This window comes from Cinclus cinclus, chromosome 9 (genome assembly GCF_963662255.1).
Source record: "Cinclus cinclus chromosome 9, bCinCin1.1, whole genome shotgun sequence".
Taxonomy (NCBI): domain Eukaryota; kingdom Metazoa; phylum Chordata; class Aves; order Passeriformes; family Cinclidae; genus Cinclus; species Cinclus cinclus.
The window spans coordinates 24,583,679-24,605,242 of NC_085054.1; the positions used below are offsets into that span (position 1 = coordinate 24,583,679).

General features: G+C 36.8%; 1 protein-coding gene across 1 annotated transcript in view; it reads right to left on the bottom strand.

Moving 5' to 3' along the window:
• Positions 1-21,564, bottom strand: part of LRP1B (LDL receptor related protein 1B) — a 290,652-nt gene that overhangs the window by 224,889 nt on the left and 44,199 nt on the right. Inside the window, exon 5 of the mRNA XM_062498644.1 lies at positions 2,409-2,631. Coding sequence (XP_062354628.1) covers positions 2,409-2,631 — 223 coding nt within the window. The remainder of the gene's footprint in view (positions 1-2,408; positions 2,632-21,564) is intronic.

Here is a 21,564-nt window from a genome sequence, read left to right on the forward strand (position 1 = left end):
AATAAAATAAAATAAAATAAAATAAAATAAAATGAAATGAAATGAAATAAAATAAAATATAAAATAATGATAACAATTAAAAAAAACCCCTGTCAGCTCTTCTATGCTGCTTTTGTGTTGGTGTCTTTGAATATGGTGGTGGCCACTTGGTAGTGCTTGTTTATCAAAAATTGAATTCTAAAACTGTGATAATCTCTGATGTTTCTGGGCACATTGATTCAAAATTACCTAGTAGCTGGTAATTAGACAATCACAGCTCAAACATAAAGTGTTCAATAATTTAGAGGCTTGATTTATGGATTTAGAAAATGCAGAATATCTCACTGGCAATTCTGAAAATTGAACAAATTAAAGAGAATTTTTGGCAGATGTTCAGATATCCACAGGCTGAATATCTTATTACTTTAATCATTCAATTGCTTACAACACAGTATTGACTTATCTCATACACTCACAAATCCAGATATACATCACCAAAAACCAACCCAAACAAACAAACAAACAAACAAACAAAAAAAACCCCTGTTGTGCTTCAAGTATTTCAGTCATTCTGGAAATTATACCACAGTTGGCCAAGTCTTGCCACTGTATTGTGTCTTCAGCCAGAAAAAGGAATAATAATTGACATAACTGGAAGTGCTTGATAGGACCCAGTAGAAATTCAAAGCAAGTATGGTAAGATGGAGAAGAAAGGAGCCTAGAAAATAAAGACACATCTGTACCAAACTGTGGATTTCTCCCTTGAGTTACAATCCTTTCTCCCCTATTTCTATTTGCAGTCAATTTAAATCTTTATTATTTAACTCCCATGAGAGATTTTCTTTATTAGAGCTATTAAAGCTATGTGGCCCTTCTAGCAATGTATTTCACAATGATCCAATTATTTATATTTATTTTTTAATTTGTTGGATTTTTATATGTCAAGAAGCTTTCCAGCAATCCTGTGCATGAGTGAAAACATTACTACTTATCCTTTTAAAGCCACACAGGCTGTCAATCACAGAATCCAGTTCTGTTTGGAAATCACATGTTTTGTATGTTTGCACTTATATAATAAACTTTAATCCCTAAAAATTCTTGGGAACAATTTTGTGGTCTGCTGTTTCCTTGGACTAATGAGGAGTAATTTGGAGGAAGAGTCATTCTAAATCATGGCATATGCAGCACAAAGCATACTGAAATTATCAATTCTTCATTTGAGAGGAAAGACAATCGGCACCATTTGTGACAAGAGTGAGTGGCCAAACTTTTTAATACCCTTCACCCAAAACTGAGATCTTATTTTTAGCTAGTCTTGAGAAGAATCCCTCTTAACTTGATAAAGTATCCGCTTTTGCATCTAAATTTCAGCACAGAGAGGAAGAACAAGCATCTCTCCTATGACACAAGGGCACCTGAGTTAGAAACCTATAAAGGTATTTTTAAATGGCTTCTGAAAATTATTTCAGTTTTTTAAGTATCTATTCCAAAACGCTATTAAAAAAAAAAAAATGCCAAAAAAAACCAACAAACAATGAACAAACTAAAACAAAAAACAAAACAAACAAAAAAAAAGAAACAAAAAACAAGAAGTTTGCAAGACCTCTTGTTTCAGAACTGGTTAAAGACCGGGGATAGATTGGCAAAAATAGGAAGGTGTTTGCCAAACCACCACTTAGTTCAAAGTCTAACCAGTTGCATCTTGGTAAACTCTGATTACTTGGATGCAATGAATGACAGAAGGACAGGTAAAATGTTTATTCTGCTTGCACATTTTTACATACCCTGCTTAAACTCAAGCAGAAATAGAGGCAAACTTGGTGCTCACACCAACCCTGGCAGTCCAAGCAGTGACCAGAACAATTAGGTCTTTGCTGATTTTCCCTGGATGAACCTAAGTATCACAACTGCCAGAGAACTCTTCCACTCTCCAGGCTAATGGACCAAAATACTCCTGCTCAAAGACTCATGGTCTCACTTATGGCTCTGAGCATCAGCATCAGCTGTGAAAAACATCACTGACATCAACAAAAATAAGATTTAAAGGCATCCAGATTAGTCTGAATGGATGAACAGCTTTTGCTATACTATTTCACATTATTGTGCCTGTTAGTCTCTCCATCCTGAGTGGGTAAGGACATCTTGTCATGAATGATTTATCTCCCTGCACCTTTCCACCCCTGATTTTCCCTCCTGAAGTCTTTAACAATGGTGACTTACGGGGTGCATTGTTAATGAGACACTGCATGGAAACATTCATAGGTTGCAAAATTGCTAAATTGCAGATAAACAGAAGATCGTTAGATCTTTTAAATTCTAACATATCTGAACTAAAAAGGTTAAAAAAAAATGAAATTCCTGTAGCTGCTAGCATTATGTGCATTCATTTATTGATATTACTTTTTACTGATTTGCAAAGAAATACCTACTTGTCTGCCTTTAGTTATTGTTTGCCTCCTTCTCCCCTGATAGTCAACGACTTCCACACTCTCCAGATATATGTCAAGCCAATACACATATTTATTGATGAGGTCTAATGCCAGAGCAGTTGGCTGTTCAATTTTCGAGTCTACTATCCACGTCCTGTTCATTCCATCCATGTCACATCTCTCCACCTTGGCAGCATTCCCGTAGTCTGTAAAGAAAAGCTTTCTGTTGAAAGAAAATAAGATGTAAGTTTTTAAGGGTGTGAGCAGAGTGCAAAGCTCCTGCTGGCTCTGGGAAAAGGAAGTTTTTGGTTTTTGTCATTTCAATTTCCTATATACCCCATATTGATAAGCACATACTTATTTTTAAAAATTCACCATACCTTCTAACGAATTAACAATTACACAGAATTATGTTTCAAATGTAAAGCACAGAAGTTCTAAATGCATTTTCTTAAAAAAAACAGATACACCATATAATACTCTAAAATTACAATCTTAAATTCACTTTTAACCATTATTTGTAAAAAAATGGTAGGATAGTTACAAATAACAGTGACAAAAGCACAAAGTACTCAGGTTGTCTGGAGAACACTTATTGCACATAAGCTTTAACAAACAGGGATCTCCTGCCAGGTGTTTTAACATCTATTTCTGAAGGAGATGCTTTAGTCTGTAAGTACATTTGTCTCCAGCCTTGGAAAGGTGTTCAGGCTTCAAAATGCTTCCACAAATCCAGTGAGTCATTCCATCCAAGAATAATGGGAAAGTATCAAAGACTGAAAATTGCTGCTAAAGCTCCCTAACCCGATACTTGATTAGCATTCACTGGGCTTAGCACATACAAATCAATTTTGATTAACCTGACAATATTTTAACAGGATTACCTATTTCTGAGAACAAATTGCACTTGCATGCTGACGACCACCTTGCCATGACTTTAACATGCTGTAAAGAGTAATCTGATTCCTGGCTGAATGCTACTAAAACTACATTGAGAAACAGTATTTCATTATCCAAATGAAGTGAATTATCTCCTAGTTATTACCACTAATGGAAATAACTTTGGATCAACAGCACATAAAACCTGAGATATCTTTATGTGACAGAGAAGTAATTTATACTCTTGTAACCTCTCATAAAAAATCCAGTTTTAGGCTATTTTCTTGACAGCAGAATGAAACCCATATTCTTTATTTTTAGTCTTGAAATAAATAAGAACACATTTTAGAGGTAGTTAAAGCGTTTCAAGTGAAAAAAATTTGAAAATTAAAAAAAAACCAAACAAACAACTTTTTTAAAGTAAAGGCACTAGAACCATCTATAGTCTATGTGCAGGATCTGCCAAATCCCGAAATGAATTGATCTCAGAATCATAAAATAGGGCTGGGGGAGAATTTCAAAGGTCATGTAGTCCATCACCAGGCCATAAGGCAGAATAAACTTTACCTATAACAGTCCTGGGGGATAACTCCATTCCTGACAGGATTTTCTATTTATCAAAATAATTCTGAATTCCTGTCCTGTCCTTGATTGTCATTCTTCATCCCAGCTGTACTCTTAGAATATATTTAAAAACATACACTTAACATTCAGTTCTATATACATCAAAATGTCCATAGCACAGAATACTTGCAAAGTCAGAATCATGCTTGAAATGCAGAAGTAATTTGGAACGAAAACAGAAAGTAAAAAAAGTGTGTATATAGTAGTATATACACTTATTTATGTATGTATTCATATAATCAGAAATAACAAGGCAAACACCTATATATATTTAAAATAAGTTGTTAAAATGTTGCATGCTTTTCAGACAACAATCTATACTTCTGGGGATTTGATTTATGTTATTTCATGGAACTTTGTACCTCAAGATTCAATAATTCAAATAAAGCTCATTTTGGAATCATAGAAACCACTGGATTTGCTGTCATCAGACACTCACATATATAAAAACATATACATAATACACAGGCATGTAAGTAAATACACATCCAAACACACGGTGATTGCAAAAGTTTGACTTCTGACTAACTACTGAAGAATGTTCAGTTTTATTAATAATTTAACATTTCTACAGAATAAAATGAAAGTTAAAAATAGCTATTAGGTATTTACAATGAGATCATCATTTCAGATCAGACAGGAAATAAAATGTTTGTTTATAAATAACAAATAGATCCAGTAAGGAATATGTAAGAATTAAGAATATTTAAGAATTTAAGGGGCGTTCTAGAATAGAGGGGCCACTTATTTTTTCCTAAATATCTGTCTAATAATACCATAATTTGTGCAAGTTATCATGACTTCATGTGTAAATGACTCTCTTTTTACTCTAAAAAATCATTATTCTCCTGGAGACTGACAACCATGAAACTTTATAATTAAAGGAAGAGGTAAAAGACAGAACGAGAAAGTAGTTGTCTGAATACTGCTGCACAATCAAAGTGCTCTGAAAATTAAATTAAGAAAATTAAACGCTTTACTGTAGAACCTTGAAATGCAGTTCTGTATTTAAAGACTAATGCAGATTTTTAAAGTGAGGTTTAAGCCAGAACTGCATTTCTAACACAAGAATTCGACCCACAATTACACTGTATTTCCTTTGCCTTGGGAACTCTAAAGGATGCACTGTACAGTATTCATTACAGCTCAAGGCTAATTTTCCTGCTCACAAATAGTGCTGGGTTTGCCTCTCCATTTTCAGCAGAGGGCAATGAAATCTTTTATCCATTCACAGAGCAATTTTGGGAGGAAGACTGAGTGTGCATGTCCCTGCACAGCCCAGGCTCAGGGCACCGGGGCTGTCCTTGGGGAGCAGGCTCTGACAGAGAGAGCTGAGTTCATTGCAGCCTTCATTTCCTGACACTGCCTATGAGGATGCTAATTGAGGCTGCTGTAACAGTAAAAGTTGGCAATAAACTAAATTTCATTAAGGCAGGCTATCTTTGGAAAGCTATAGACTTCACGTGTGGAAATTATGAATTCTGCCTGTAGTTAAACAACAAAAAGGGGGATCTTCTTCAAGTCCTGGTGCTTTGCAGGCATTTAAACTCATAAAAGTATTCAGTTGTTTTGACTCTTCCAGAATGGTTTCAGTGTGGTCCCAGCAGTTAGGCATCTACATTTAATAACTAATGGTGGTATCTTCCAGGCTGAATTACAAAGACTGATTTCTGCAGCAGCTTATTTGGCTTAAACAACTTTTTTCCACCTGTCCTCCTCTCCAGAGATATTTCTGGAGGGAAATCAAATTCTTTCCCTATGTCTAGCAGCTAGAGATAAGCAAGGGAAGGCAGACTACCTCCTCTTGTAAGACAGGTTCTTTCTGTTGCCCTTCTGTGCAGCTATTCCCATTTTGGGTCAGTGATTGAACAACCATGGCCAGCACTGGGTTTGCTGTTCCAGACTGGAGTTCATGGGGGTCTGCACAATGCCCAGCAACCTCCCTGCATCAGCTGGAGATTCAGCCACCCCTGGATGACATTTGCTATTTTCACAGCACTATTACACTGCTGATATAAACTCATCCTCTCCCCAGATATTACATGCACCCTCTTCAGTCTAACAACTTTGTCTTAAAAAGTTGTGGCTAGAGGTTTTCCAGAGTTTGGTTCCAACTAGGAATAAACACACAGGGGCTATTCTGTCCACATCTGAGCAACAACAACTCTCCAGTGTTTTAAAATATCCTCCCTGACTAACCCACTGACTAAAAATAGCAATAAATGTTAGCAAATAGAACTAATTCTAGAGAAAAAGAATGCTGCCATGAGACAAATGTGACAGTGAACTTCTCAGTTCCTGCTCTCACCCCAGTGGTCACAGATTCATGTTTCCTTCATCAGCAAGCCTCAAATATATGTAAGGAGGGCCTCAAAAGGGCTGTTGTTCTTTACAGAGACATTTATCTGTAGGGTAGTTACTGCCTTGGTTCAGCTGCCAAACCCCTTACCACCACTGGTTTCATCCACAACCTTCTCTCTCTTGTCACTTCCTTTTTTCCCCCAAGCTTTCAGTCAACTCATTCATAATCCACCTATTTAATTATCTGAGAAAGAATTGTTTTCCCTGTAAAGCTACATTTGGGCACTTCATGACTGAAAACTGCTAATTTCTAATGCACCTAAGACACCAAACACTGCACAGCACAATCAGAGTTTGGGGGGAAAAAAATACCCAACTCTGGAACTCCTTGACAAAACAACAATGAAATATTGTAGGAAGCAAATGAGTAAAGTATATATTGAAAAAGAGCATGTTTTCTTAGGCAGAATTACTGCTGAAGAATAAAGCAAAATAGAATAGTAAAATAGTAACTAGAACAGAGTAAAATAATTCCTAGCACATCTCAACTGGAGCTATGAGTAGAAAGGACAGGGTTTAAGTTTTAGAAATGACACTGAGAGGGTCATTTTCAAGACAGAAGTCAACTGAAGATACTCAGCTGATCTTGGCAAAATAAGCAAGTTACAAAATGTTAGAGGCGTTTTACCAATTTAGGAGCAGGATTCTGATGTGGGAAAAGAGTTTGAACTAGAATTAACAGAAATGCTGTGCAATTTAATTGGTATAAAACAATGAGAACAGCACTGGCATTGAGTGGCACCAGCCAGATTTACTGTAGGACAAATAGGATAAATAAAATTATGGAGACTGTGGTGAACAAGGAACCTTCAGAGGAGGTGATCAAGCAGCTAATTAAAAGGATTGTGTAAAAGAAAAATCCATGGGGTTCTCTTACAGCCTGTGGTAGGAGGAGATCAACTGACTGGATTCTCAGAAGGGGACAGAGGGGCACATTCAAAAAAAATGAACGTGATTTGATTTGTTTATATTGCATTTAATTAATAATAATATTTATAGCATGGTTCAGGAGTATTTTTACCTCTGATAATGTTGAGGTTGGTTTTCATTTTTCAACCTCATCCAAAGTAAAAGAAATTGGCCACCCTCAGATTTGGCCCATTTTTGGTAATAAATGATTCATGGCCCTCAGTGTCCCAGACAGATTTTAGGAATTTGAAGAGCACTCTTTGCTAGAACACGCACACATACACGGAAAGCAATTCTCAGGTTCGGGACAAAGGGAGATTTTTCCCCAGGGGAGGAACTGAAATACCACTGGATTTAGGTATTTGGGTTCACTCTTCCTCTGCTTCTTCCCAGCGCAAGGCAGCTCCCATCACCTGTAGGATAATTTCCCAAACTACTTTAGGGGGTTAGAAACTTCGTGTCTCCAGCAATGTGCCTTATTCTTTTGTAACTGATATTGGAAGGAAATACCAAGCGGATGTTTTCGTGCTGCATGGGAGTGAAATTCTATTAAAGTTCCTCTGTGATTTCTGCAGCATAAAGGAGGACATATGTTCCAAACGTTCCTAGCATTTTGGAAGTGTAGCAATGAGTGCCTGTGAGTAAAATAATAATGGTTTCTTCTCCTAGAGAGCTGCAGATTTAGTGCCATGCAGGAAACAGCACAGGGTCGAGCTGCAGATAAAAGCAAAACCCAGTCAGACAACTCATTCCCACCAAGCAGAGCTCAGCTCCACTCACTGCTTGCTGCACAACAACAGGCAAAAATCAGCAAAACTCAACCCTTAGGGGGGACATTTGTAATGAAATACACTTCTCTTTACAGGGAAATTGCCAATTCAAACAAAAGTTTTCTTACTTGCAGCAATGGGGGTGGCGGCCTGAACAGCAAATGGGGAAAGTAGCTGAGAATTTGGGGATGGATTGAAAACAGAGCCAATCTGGTTCACTGCTAAAGAAAATACAAGTTGTCATACTTTAATTGTTTGTTTCTATTTAAACTATCCATTGTCCATCTATAAAAATATGCCTGTTAGAAAGCTAAAATGCCATCAACAGGTCCTTCCCCAGCCCCCATTTCCTTACAGCCACAGAAGTATGAATTTTATGTTATTAAGTGAATGAGATTTGATAATTCAGGATGGTTGTTTATTATATTGTTATGCCTCTGCTCCACAATTGTTTTAGCAACCCTGCATGCTATTCTTCAAGTGTGATCCCTTCCACTGCAGAGGGTATAAAAGCCTTCACTTTATTTTTCTTAGGGATGTCAATCAGATATACATATTTAGAGTTCCTAATAGTCTTTAGAAGTGTTTGCCACCTCCTTTTTCCACCCAAATATGCTTTTTTCTGTAGGGTGAGAGTGCAGATGCCTCTCCTGTGTACTCATCTACCATCTCTGGGTCCTGCAGGAATGATGCAGGATAGAGAGATGTACAGCTGAGTTTGTGTCTAATGATGCTTTGTCACAGCTGCAATTTTCTCACATAAGCTCCACTTCTTCCTATGCAGAGTAAATATGTAATAAACCCATAGTAATCTTTCCATATTCTATTTCCCACTCCAATCATGAGTAATTGTGGCTGTACATGCTAAAAAAAACCCCACGTCTGGAATATAACAGCAATAAATCAAACATACATAGAAATGGAAGTTCAGTTCACAGGTTTTGCTTGTGGATAAAACTGCAGAGAAATTTTGTCTTACACTCTCATCACAACAGTTGTCCAGGGTTTTTTTGTTTTGTTTTGTTTTTTTTTTTCCATATAAAGACTACAGGTATGGGATGCACTCTTGAAAAAGTGCATCCCTTAGTATATATCAAATTTATACTTGCTTAAACCTGCTTTCTGTTTACAGAATACAATTCCGTGTCTTTTCATTAAAATAATTTAATTACCTTGAGTAATTTTGTGCACAAAGTAATTTTATGAATAAAAAAACATGTTCTCTGAATTTTCAGAATTTATTCCCAATATAAAATTTTAGCAAACAAATCAAATCTTACCTTTTCAGCCACATTTTTTTCCCCATAACTACATGCAAAGCTTTAATAACTGTCATTTTGAAATGAAAGACATATTGCAGATGTACTCCTGGATTCATTAAGGGCCCTGAATATCAGTATTTATTTGTCAGATTACTGCCCTTTATCTGAAAATGTAAGGATTCAGATGCAGAAATTTGAATTAGAGTCCTTTCAGACTAAGTGTATTTCCCCATGTGTTACTACAAGCTTGTCAATTAGAACAGAAATGAAGAAACATTGATTATTCCCATTTTATCACAAACCAGCTGTGCCAAATCGATGTGCTGATCCACTGAAAAAGATATTTTATAAACAAAGTTGATGTTTCATGGCTTTATATCAACATTTAAGTAGACTTTTAATGCAACATCCAAATAATACCATTAATTCTCTGTCATATTTTTACAAAGTAGATGAAAACCTTCACTAAAGAAAATATTTAGCACATTTTATATAGTTATTAAATATGTGTTTACATTCAACCCGTGCACACACTGATGTTAGAGATACTGAAATCTGGAACATGATGATGAATAGTTCTTGGATTATTCTAAGTACTTTTATTTTTGAGGGTAAGATGTTTCATTTCCACTGCTTTACCAGATGCACAAGATGCAGGGAAATAATTTTGCCACAGAAAATGAAAAATTATCTTTTTTCATGGGCAACTCAGGGCCTGATATATTTGTAATCCTTCAAACTCAACTCGAGATAAGTATTTAAATGTGCAATTTTTAATTATTCTACTTTGAATGATTTCTGGAGCATCAAAATGGTGCCACGTGACCTTTTATGCTCTTTACATGCACTCGCTTATGTACAGAGCAGAATGCACATATTCATACACTTATTTTCAAAGATTTCTTTACCATTGTACCCAAGCTCTTTCACAGAAGAAATAAATGTAGCACTTTTCCTGAAGGTATTTAATTTTCACAAGATATTATTTTGTGCAGTCAGACTCTATTGCTTCTCCCACTTAATAAATAACCTTTTCCCTTAGCTGAAAAGCGACAATATTAAAAATTGCTTTTTAAAATAGGATTTTCTTTTGGGAGGAAAAGGGAAAGTTTTCATTAATTGTTCAGTGATTGTGGGGGAATAAAGGTAGAAAAAAAGAGGATCCCTGAAATTGTGTTTGACTTGCAGCCTGAGGAGCTTCAGGCTAAAGCAGTGTGGAGTTTGGAAGGTTTAACTTTTGTCCTAGAGCTAAGCTCAGGCTCAGAGCAAATCAGGACCAGCAGCAAGTCCTTGTTTAAAAATCACTGTCTAGACACAGGAGGTCATCATTTCCCAAACACAGCCTCACTTCTTCAGGGCCTTTTCCTTCCCAGAATTTGAGACATGGCCTTTCCAACCCAGTCTGAGAAATGATGGTTGGATGGAGCATTTGGCACTGTGAAATGTGGAAAATGGGCCCACTCACTTTGTCAGGGACCTAAAATCATGTTTTCCACACCAGCAGCATCAATCACAATACAGGATGCTTTGTCTTCAACTATGTGATTTCTGTCATCCAACTTTTTCCACTCAGTGACAAGCAATGAAAAAGGAAACATTTTTGCAATATTAATTTCTTTTAAATGTATTATTATTGAGAAAAAATAAATTAAAACAGTTCTTCCACCTTGGTATTTGATGACCTATACCAGATTAAATGTCAGTAATAGCTGGCATTTGAGAACCTGTCTCATCCATCTTATGCAGAAAATGCTACAATAATCATCATTATGTAGGATTACATTAAATTAATCAAAAATCCACAGTTTGCAAGCTTAAGGAATCTCAGGGCTCTTTCCCAGACAGATCTGCAGAAAGGCCAGGATTATGTTGAGACTTTAGATCCCAAAGGCTTCAGACCCTGAAAACATGATTTTAAGTTATGATGAGTTAGCAGACAACAGAAGGGATGGGGATTAATTAATTAATTATTTATTTTTTTTTTTTTTTTTTTCCTTCTTTCCAGCAAATTCAAGGAAGGATGCATCAGTGGCTATTATATGCAATGATGCTTCAAACTCTGAAAATCCCAGCACTGCACACTGCTGGAAGCTGGCAGGTTTGCTGGGGGAGCTGCTGCTGGATGCTGAGTTTTTCTTTCTTTCTTTCTTTTTTTCTTTCTTTTCTTTCTTTCTTTCTTTCTTTCTTTCTTTCTTTCTTTCTTTCTTTCTTTCTTTCTTTCTTTCTTTCTTTCCTTCTTTCTTTCTTTCCTTCCTTCCTTCCTTCTTTCTCTCTCTCTCTTTCTCTCTTTCTTTTTCTCTTTCTCTCCTTCTCTCTCTCTTTCTCTCTCTCTTTCTCTCTCTCTTTCTCTCTTTCTTTCTCTCTTTCTTTCTCTCTTTCTTTCTTTTCTCATCTGAGGTGGTTTTTTTGTTTGTTTGTTTGGTCGGTTGATTTTTTTGTAGTTGGTTTTGTTCTGATGTTTTGTTTGTTTGGATTTTGGTTTTTTATGTTTGTTTTATTTATTTTTTTTAATTGTGTTTGTTGTGTTTTTTTCATTTTGGAAATATCACACTGGGAATGCTGTGGGAAGAAACTATGCTGGTACATCCCCCAGTGCCCCTACTCTCAAAGCTGCTGGGTTAGATGCAAGTCATTAATTATAATCAATGACATCAAAGCTGAAGATGATCTTTGATGAAGAAATGGTTGAGCCTTTAAAAAAATATTCTGACCAAAAATATACTTCAATTCATATTTCAAATATATATGTAAATTCTAATTTGTATAATAAATTACTTCAAATCCAGTTTATGCACGTTCATGATCATACCTTATGCCAAAGAGGAGAAAAACATATTAATATTTGATCTCCACAAGCAAACACTTCTAACACAATAAATCCTTAAACTGGTTTAAATTGTGCCAAAGGCTATTTATCACAGTGAAGAACAGAAAACAGCCTGTGCTTGGCAGGAATGGACAGAACTGATTGGTATCCTGGCTTTCCTATGGGATGACACAGTAAACTTTGCAGGTTGGGGAATTATTCCAATTCATTTGATTATTCTAGTGGTGAACAGCAATGAGAAATACTCAGGGCTCACCAAGGGGAAAAAAAAAGAAAAGAAGTATCTACCCAAACTGTACCTGCATAAAATGAAATAAAAATAAGGTTCTCATCCAACACTTTGATGTTCCTGTTTAGGAATCTCTGTTTTTAACATTTGTGGGTTTTTTTGTTTGTAAAGTAATAAGTTCTGAAGTGAATATTAGAACTTACACCTTGAGCTTGTGATCAGATATTTTCTGCTGCAGAGGTGGGTCTGGATGCTGCTGGCCCACACCAGGCTCAGTGATGGCACAACTCTGTGCAGGACTCAGAGCTACAAATCTTCCCACCACAAGTTCCTAAATGGAGCACTATTTACTGTCAGCAACAAGTGAATTACCTGATTCCATGTCTCATGCTGGTATTTCAGAGAAAGTCAAAAGTAAGCAAAAAAAAAAAAAAAGGCAGTTTTGCTTTCTCATTAACCACTGAGTAAATGAATCTTTTTCTCCCCAAAATTTTACCTGCAAAATAAATTTATAAAAAAACCCAAATCCGGAACCAAAGTCTTGTCTAAAACAAAGATCATAGATCAACAAATGATCAAGTTAGTAGAAAGAAAAAGCAAAGCAGGATTTATACAGGTCTGTAATATTTGAAATTGGGTTGAAAGTATTGCATTTGCATTATTTTATCTCTTCTGAGATCACAGACTCAAAATCTTCATGATATTTTTTTCTTAAGGCACTACAAAACAGAACTCAATTTCAGCCAAGTGTCAACAAAACTGGTTTTATTCCACCATGGAGAAGGATCTTGTGCCTTTGCTGTTGTTTCTCTATTCTTGATCTGTTAACCTTTAATTTACAGCAGCAAGGCCTAGTGGGAAGGCAGAATTATTTATAATACCACTCGTAATTAGGGCCTAATTACTAGAACTAATATGAAGCTGCTAGAAAACCGTGCATATATTCAGGATTTAAGGCCAATGAGTGCTGATTTGTAACACAAATATATAAACAACAGAAGTATTTCCATTTTGACTTTCAAATGTTCCCCTACTGAGAGCCCATTGATGATCTGCCACATTACTTAATAAATTTCTACTCTGGCCAAGAAGTTACACAAATAATTGTCAAAAAGAGTTCCTGCTTTAGGCTCTAGTTAGCAAATATAGATCTTCCTAAAAGATTTACTGAGTGCTAAGAAGAATACAAAGATGAAATTTTTTCAGTATGTGGTGGTATGTAATGATATGTAGATATTGACTGCAGTGTAACAGTAAATTGCTGGAGGTTTTGTATTTTGATGTTCAAAGTGATAAATATGAATATATTTATTTATTTCTGTCATTGGTTTGAATTTTCCCTTTTCATTGAGTGGATCATTTGAATAACCCTTATTTACTGATTTATCTGGCACTGTTTTCCACATGAAGTTTGTGTCATTTCAAGAACAGTGAAAACCTATGCTGGCATGACAAAGTACTTTATAGAAAAGCCATATCTGTAATACACTCACTGTGCTTGTTACAGAGTTGTGAACATAAGTAATGAATTAAAAAGGAGGCTGCAAGAAGCAACGTGGGAATTGTGGGATTAAAGAGGCTGTCAGCTGATCCAGAGGCACAGCATCCCCTTCTGCTCCAAACACACCATTTATACAAATTTTTAAAGCAGTTGGCAAAATGTGGTAGCACAAAATTATGCTTTGTTTACAGAAATGATGAAGGGATTAGCTGAAATCAAATAAACGAATATAGAAATAAAATTAATTCCCTGTCTCCCCCCAGAGAACCTACAAAACCATGGGAAAAAATCAGCAAGATATTCAGTAACAAAATAAATATTATTTCAGGGGATTACTGGGTTATCAATCTGTCTGTCTATCTATCTATCTATCTATCTATCTATCTATCTATCTATCTATCTATCCATATCAATCTATCTATCTATCTATCTATCTATCTATCTATCTATCTATCTATCTATCTATCCATATCAATCTATCTATCTATCTATCTATCTATCTATCTATCTATCTATCTATCCATATCAATCTATCTATCTATCTATCTATCTATCTATCTATCTATCTATCTATCTATCCATATCAATCTATCTATCTATCTATCTATCTATCTATCTATCTATCTATCTATCTATCCATATCAATCTATCTATCTATCTATCTATCTATCTATCTATCTATCTATCTATCTATCCATCCATCCATCCATCCATCCATCCATCCATCCATATCAATCAGACTTTTTCTGCTGTGAGATTGTGACTCCTCCTTGCTCTCCGAGGATAAAAGCATGGAGTGACAGCATGTTCAGCATGGAAAGAATTCCAGAAAGTCACAAATCATAAATGATTAACACAACAGGAAAGATAAAGGGCACTTTAGCACTCCCCCTCCTGCCCTGCTCCACTCTGGGCTGTCCATGTTTCTGATGGATGGGACACACGGTACCCCCTCACCCCACATTTTCCTCTGCAATGCACAGTAAACCCATTCCTGGATTTTCTCATTCAGGGAAGGAATTTCACAAGCAATTTTGAAGCCAGCAAACAAATCTACTTCCTGATTACTCTCGTGAAACAGCAGAAATGGAGACATGTATTAGCAGCCCCTGCTCCAAGCAGAATGAGGAGAAAAAGGGGGGGATTTGTACACCCCAGTGATGGCAGCATACACCATCTCTAGTAATGACTCAAATACCAACCTACCCAGACAGAATTAGATAGGAAGACAATTTCTGAAAATTACTAAAATGGAAAAAAAATGAAAGAAAGATTGCAGGAAAAATAAAATAAAAATACTTTTCTGCCCAAGTATAGGATTATATTAATGTGCAAAGCAGTTAGGTTAAGCCAGCATGAACTAAGAGCTGAGCCATCCACACTCCATCACCAATCTTATTATCAATTCTAAAACAATTTCAGAACTCAAAGAATTAATGGCTGATGTCATTAATATTACATGAAAAATGGAATTCTAACATGTTTATGATTCACACCACTCAGTCTCACAGGCTTGTGGCCATGTCAGTGGTCATTAAATCACTTTTTCCCTGCTCAAGGTAGCACTGCTCCCCAAGTCTCCAAGTCACCAGGCACACAGAGACGAGTACAGTTGCATTTTAGAGCTGCTAAACTTATTAGTTTTATTAATTAACCAATTATCTCATTTTAGGAGAAGAATTAAAAATATAAACCCCAATAGAAATGCTGAGTACCTGATATCTCATGTACTGAGTGGCAGCAGGAATGGAGGTGAAGTTACACAAGGAAGGCAGCTGCACACGCAGCCCAAGAGGTATTGATGGAGATGCTTTTATTAAAACAGCTGATACAGTCTGAGGAGAAGATTCCCTTTGCTGCAGACAGCCTTAAAGCAGATCATAGTGTGCCTACCTGTCAGGAAGGCTTAACTTCTCTATTTTAAGACAAAACTGATGCACACTGACATGAGCACAGAGTGGATCAGCAAACAGCCTGGTGGGATTTGGAGAGCAGGGCACTGCCTGTCTGCCTGCTTTACAGGATAAAAGCAATAACCTACAACCATCACTACCAAAACATATTTTTTACATTATTTTTTGTCTGATGCCAGGAATATAATTAATACCTACTTTGCATATTACCTGCAATAGAAGTTAATTTACTCTAATCAGCCTGAGGTGAAGGAAGCACAGATTAACTTGGGCCTTTCTTCCACTCGCTTTATTTCAACATAATTGTCCTCCTCTGACACATCCCCAGTGAATAATCCTACAACCTCCAGCACTTTACCATCACTCACATTCCCGACTGCTCTCTGTGAAGAGGCAGGAGATAGCTTGGGTTGGGACACACAGTCACCACCTGCTGCAGAGCAGTCATTTCCTTTCTTAACTTATTAAAAGATCTGCTCCTGGTCTTTTCACATTTTATTCCAAAAGTGGGAAGACTGAAAAGCACTAAGGATACTATTTTATATTCCTTAAAAGCTGTTCCTGTGTTCAGCAAGCAGTAATTGCTTGATTCAACCTGATTCTTGATGGCACCTGGCAAGGGAGGTGCTTACTTGTCAAAGCATAATGGGCAGACAGCAGCAGTGACAATCAGCACAACAGATCAGATGGTGCCCAAATCCCTGTGAAACCTACAGCAATAAAAAGGATAAACCCCTGGGATTCAGCTCTTTTTGGAAATCCTGATTGCTTCCCAAGTCACTGAGATCCAGTCCTCACCCCTGTTAAGTCAGACAAGGTCTCACCACACAAGTGATGAACCCCAAGCACTCTGAACACAGAAGCACTAATCAATTATAATGCAAAACTCCATCCTTTCTGCTATTATTTGGTTCCTTTTTTCTTCTTTTTTTTTTATTTTCTTCTTCTTAATTAAACTAGTAATTGAGGCTGTGCTATGAGCTGAACTCAATTAAGTAAGTCAGGGTATGTTCAACACATGCTCCCAAAACTCTGCCACTCAAAGCCCAGGCTGGGATATCTAATCTGCAACCATCAGACAGCTGTAAACAGGAAATAAATTACCATCTGAGCAACGTGCTATTGTCTAGGAAAAGGCAACACTCTCCTCAGTGTCTAAATAACAGCTGAAAATCTAAGGATAGTTCCAAAGGTGAAGAAAAATCCAACTAAAAAGAAATATTTATTGGAGAGAGCGGGACATTTCTTTGGTTTATTGGTTAATTACCCTACATTAGGAATTTTGGTGTAATATTTTATCAAGCAGTGGTTTCAGCATGACATGAAGTTCTGTGGTAAGAGGGCAGCAGAGTGTACCAGATACCCCAAGGGCTGCTGCTGACTTGATGCGTTCTTCAAATCTCCATGCACCTACTCCTACATCAGAGGACCTGGCCCAACATTTCCTTCTGAAACTTTTCTATTATTATTTAAAACAGAAGAGAGAACAAATTCAACAAAACCAGGTATGAGAGAGACAAAAAGTCCCTCATCTCTTCTCTAATGAAAATGATTTATTTAAACATTAAAAAAAAAACAAAAAAAACTTTGAAATTATAATATTTGGTGGCTAACATTTGTCTGCTGTGTCGGAGGAGTGGAGATACTTGAATTTGGAAGTACCAGAAATTACATGATGGATCTCCTGTGGTTGTGGTTTTCCTAAGATGTTTCTTTTTTCATGGTAACTGTGAAAGTTCCCAGGTTCACCTCAAAATAAAACAGGAAATCTTTTGCAGGTAAGAAAAAGTTCTCCCTATAACCTCAACTTCTGAAATACTAAGAGATAAAAATGAATTAACTTTCCTTTCAAACAAACAAACAAGCCCAACCAATTGTTATGCTAGATATCCCAGATATCATGTTATTCCTTACTCCTCATACTAAGGAGCAGCCTAAGCTGAAGGAAGTAGCTCAGAAGGGCAGTAACTGTAGTGTTTGTTTTGTGTTTTCCTAATCTCTTAAGGATATCCAGCTATCCTCATATCTAGAAACAGATAAGCTGCTTCAAATCAATGCTCAGAACATTTAAAATTGCACACTGCCATCATATATTTGTGAAAACACTAGCTATTTATAGAAATAAATAATTGGACATAAAGCTCTTCCATTCTCATAACAGATCACTGGACATCATGAGATGTTCATTAATCTTTGTTTCAGTTTGAATGGGAACACATTCTGTTTGAAGCACAGAAATGGAAGCCGTAAGAGCAGAATACCGATGTGCTTTATTAGCAGCTGTTTTTCAAATGCATCCTCTGATGTCACGTAACAAAGTCAGTGATCCAAGAAAGCTAGGAAATTCACAGGGTAAAAGGACTGAAAAGGATGATATTATTAAGCCTCTTTGCAGGTTTTCCTAATAGAAATCCCATCGCTAATCAGTCATTCGTAACAAATATTCATTAATTGTCATCCTTCTTAAAGCAATCTGCATCAGGACGGTATTTTCAGAGGTGGGGAGGTTGAAATGTAGAGCAGTGAGCTCACAAAACTGACAAGTATAAAAACAGGAAGAAAAAACAGTGTTTTTTTAGTGCTTACACCTGTGCCTTCCCCATCTGTTTATAGCTGGGTCTTGACTAAACACAGAGCAGGCAGCGTGCCTGCAGCTTAAACACACCATGGGAGACAGAGATGTATTGGCATTACCTGGTTTGCCAGCTACAGCAAATATTTGCTTTCATCTCCCAAGCCCTGCATTGACACAAAATAATTTATAACTCTATTGAGTATAAACCTCAAAATAACCTCATTTGGCTCATGCAGTATTAAGCTGATGTACTGCAGAAGATGAGGAGGACTCTGTCCCTGTGACACATCCCAAGAATTTAGAAACACCAAGTGCTCTGTCTAGAAAACTTGATAAAAGCTGAGTTTTGGTAGGGTTTGATGAAAACCTCCTCTACATTTCTGGTCAAGGTTTTAGGGCTCTGCTTCAGGCAATACCACAGAGCCACAGTGGCAGCTGCTGTAATTAAGGCAAGCTGCTTGATTTTAGCAAAACACTGATGTAGATTTTTGGTTTCACTTTCCCCAGACATATTTCTGAACAAAGGATTCTCTCCAAGGGACTTTGATTTTGCAATTCAGCAGTCCTGTGCTCATAAATCCTTGTTTAAATTTTTGGTGAGATCCTGTTGGTCTTTGCATGCAGGAAGCAAAGTTCAATTTTCAAGAACGAGCACTTGCTACGAGAGAAAAACACACTGGCTCTCTGTGTGCTCTCCCATAAAACTACTGCCACATCACTGGTTACAGTAAACACTCCAGTCAAAATACTAATATTCCAATTTAAATATTAATAACAGATGTACCACAGTTTCCCAAGAGCTCTGAACACTGGTACGATAAAGCTGAAGACTGAGATTGTTTCACTTGCACAAGGCTTTTTTTTTTTTTTTTTATTTTGAAGTTTTTTTATATTTTTTCTTTATATCTGTTATCAGGGTAAAATAATCCCCTTTCTACCTTCTTTTTTTGTCCCCTAAATTCCCACCTTTTCTTCCAGTCTCTTCATCCATCTCTTCTTCACACTGCTACCTTGTTCCTTAACTAGATCTTTATCTTCACCTCCCTGTTTCAGAGCACTGCCCCTTGACTGGAAGCCACGAAGGTTGAGCAGTCTCAGATGTTCCCAAGTGGGAAATAAAATGTTTGATTCATCCAGCTTGCTTTTGAGATCTTAGAGTTTGGCATTCAATAAAGAGTAATTACATATTCTTGAAAAGAGCTCATGTTGCACATCGATAAATGCACTATATTTTAAGCACACAATGAATTTTAAAATGCATATAATGACTTGAAATATTTCTTCATTGCTGTCACAAAACTGTTTAAATTTATTTTTCTTTAATCTATCATGACTGTAGCTATAAATCCAGCGATGGAAAATAAGAATTTTCATTTGATTAAGCATTTTGAAGCAGCACTGAGTTTGGGGAACACTCACTTGAAGCACAAAATGAGAAATAAAATGACACAATGAAAGGTAAATGTCAGCGTTCTTATGATTAAAAATACAATTAGAGAAGACTTAAAACTAATTCTGTGTATGATTGTTTTTCTTTTTTTTTTTCTTTTTTTTTTTTTTTTTCCTTTAAACTGTACAGTGTGCAAGTATGCAACACAGACAACTTCACCAACAGAGGTCAGAGCATGGACAGAGCAGTGACCTCTGACAAGTGCCCTGCAAAACATTCCTGGTGCCAACAGAGCTGTGGCATGACCTTTCCTTTATTTATTATGAGGGAGAATGGTGTTAGAAACAGAAATAGGAGTGAAAAATCACATAAACCAGAACTGGAACAACCTTCTAAAACATGTCTAAACCCAGCAGCAACACAGGAAGGGTTCTCCACTGGAAATTTGCAAGGGTTTGTTTTTTTGGGTTTTTTTTTTTTTTTTTAGGTCTTTTTTTTTTGCAATTAAATGAATGCAATAATTACAGTTGGCAAAATTTTCATGAGACGTTCTACTTTGGAAAATAATGTATATCCACAGACAAGATAAAATATGTATCTGCAGGAATTCAGAATGGTCAGTCAGATTCACCTCCCAGATAAAACTTCTTGCATCTTTCCTTTTTTCTCCTGATTTTATAGCAGAATTCCTGTCAAAGTACCTTCTACAAACACCAAGTTCTTCAGAGAACATTAAATTTGAGGAACAGTTTGCCTGATAATCAGTTTAGGAAAAGGAGGGAAGCAGAAAATCCAGGCCATGGCCATCCCTCAAAGCTTGAGGGTGAGCTCAGCATCCCCAGTGTGCGTCTGTTCAGCACTTGAGCACCTTGGAACTGATGGCACTGTGTTTAAATGATCCTGTTTATTTTCACAGAGAGGTAAAAAAAAAAATATGGAAACCACGAGGCTGAGGTCAGCACTGCACACAAAAGACCATTAGGGCTCAACTGAGTGCCAGCACTGTCCTGGCTAAAGGGGTTGCTGAGCACCCTGAGAGCCAATTTACCTTCCCTCCTCTTCCATAATTCACAGGGTCTGGCACTTCCCTGCCTGCAGCTTCCCTGAAACTATCTAGGATGGTGCTGGTGTCAGGAGTCAGGTGTATGGGTGTAAAAAGGGCTGGGGCAGGTTCATCTTACTCACTTTGGTTGCAAACAAGCAGTGATTGAGAAGTGTTAAGTACAATTTCTTTTCCCCCCAGTCTCTCTCAGCCCAAATCGAAACATCTTTCCCCAGAGATTTGGCACTGACAGTGACAGTCATTACTCCCAGTACTGAAAACAGTATCATCTCCAAAACCTGTAAGATCTCTGCTTAGAAAAGAAAGATTCTGCAATCTTCATCTCAGGGTTTTCTTACCATTTGCAAAAAATCCATACTACACTGCAGTGACAAAAGCTTCCTATCAACACCTGTGGATTTCAAACTGCAAATTAGGAGCTCTATTTCTCTGCAGTATCACGACAGCAAAATAAAGCACCAGCAGGACACCAGATGTGAAATGGTAGAGTTTGTCTCGTCAAGAAAAAATTGGGTCCCATCCAAAAGAAAGAGAAAATCAAAGCTTCTACAATTTGTGCAATTTTGCTCTATGTGAAGTGGCTCATTCATGGCTCCTATTTTCTCTTTACCTAAACAAAAGTAGGTTGCTTAAATTAACATGTAATTCAGCCATAGACAGTTAACAAATGGAGATTTGTGTCACAGCACTAGAGCAGTTATTTTCCCACCACAAAAATATGTTCCTCTCATTTTCCTTTGGGTGTTCAGATAGGTGCACATTTAGGAACATATAATCTGTCTGTGTGACTGCATGTAGGAAGACATCGAGTCAAAATTTAAAGTCATTTAAATAGGATCAGAGCTGCTTTAGA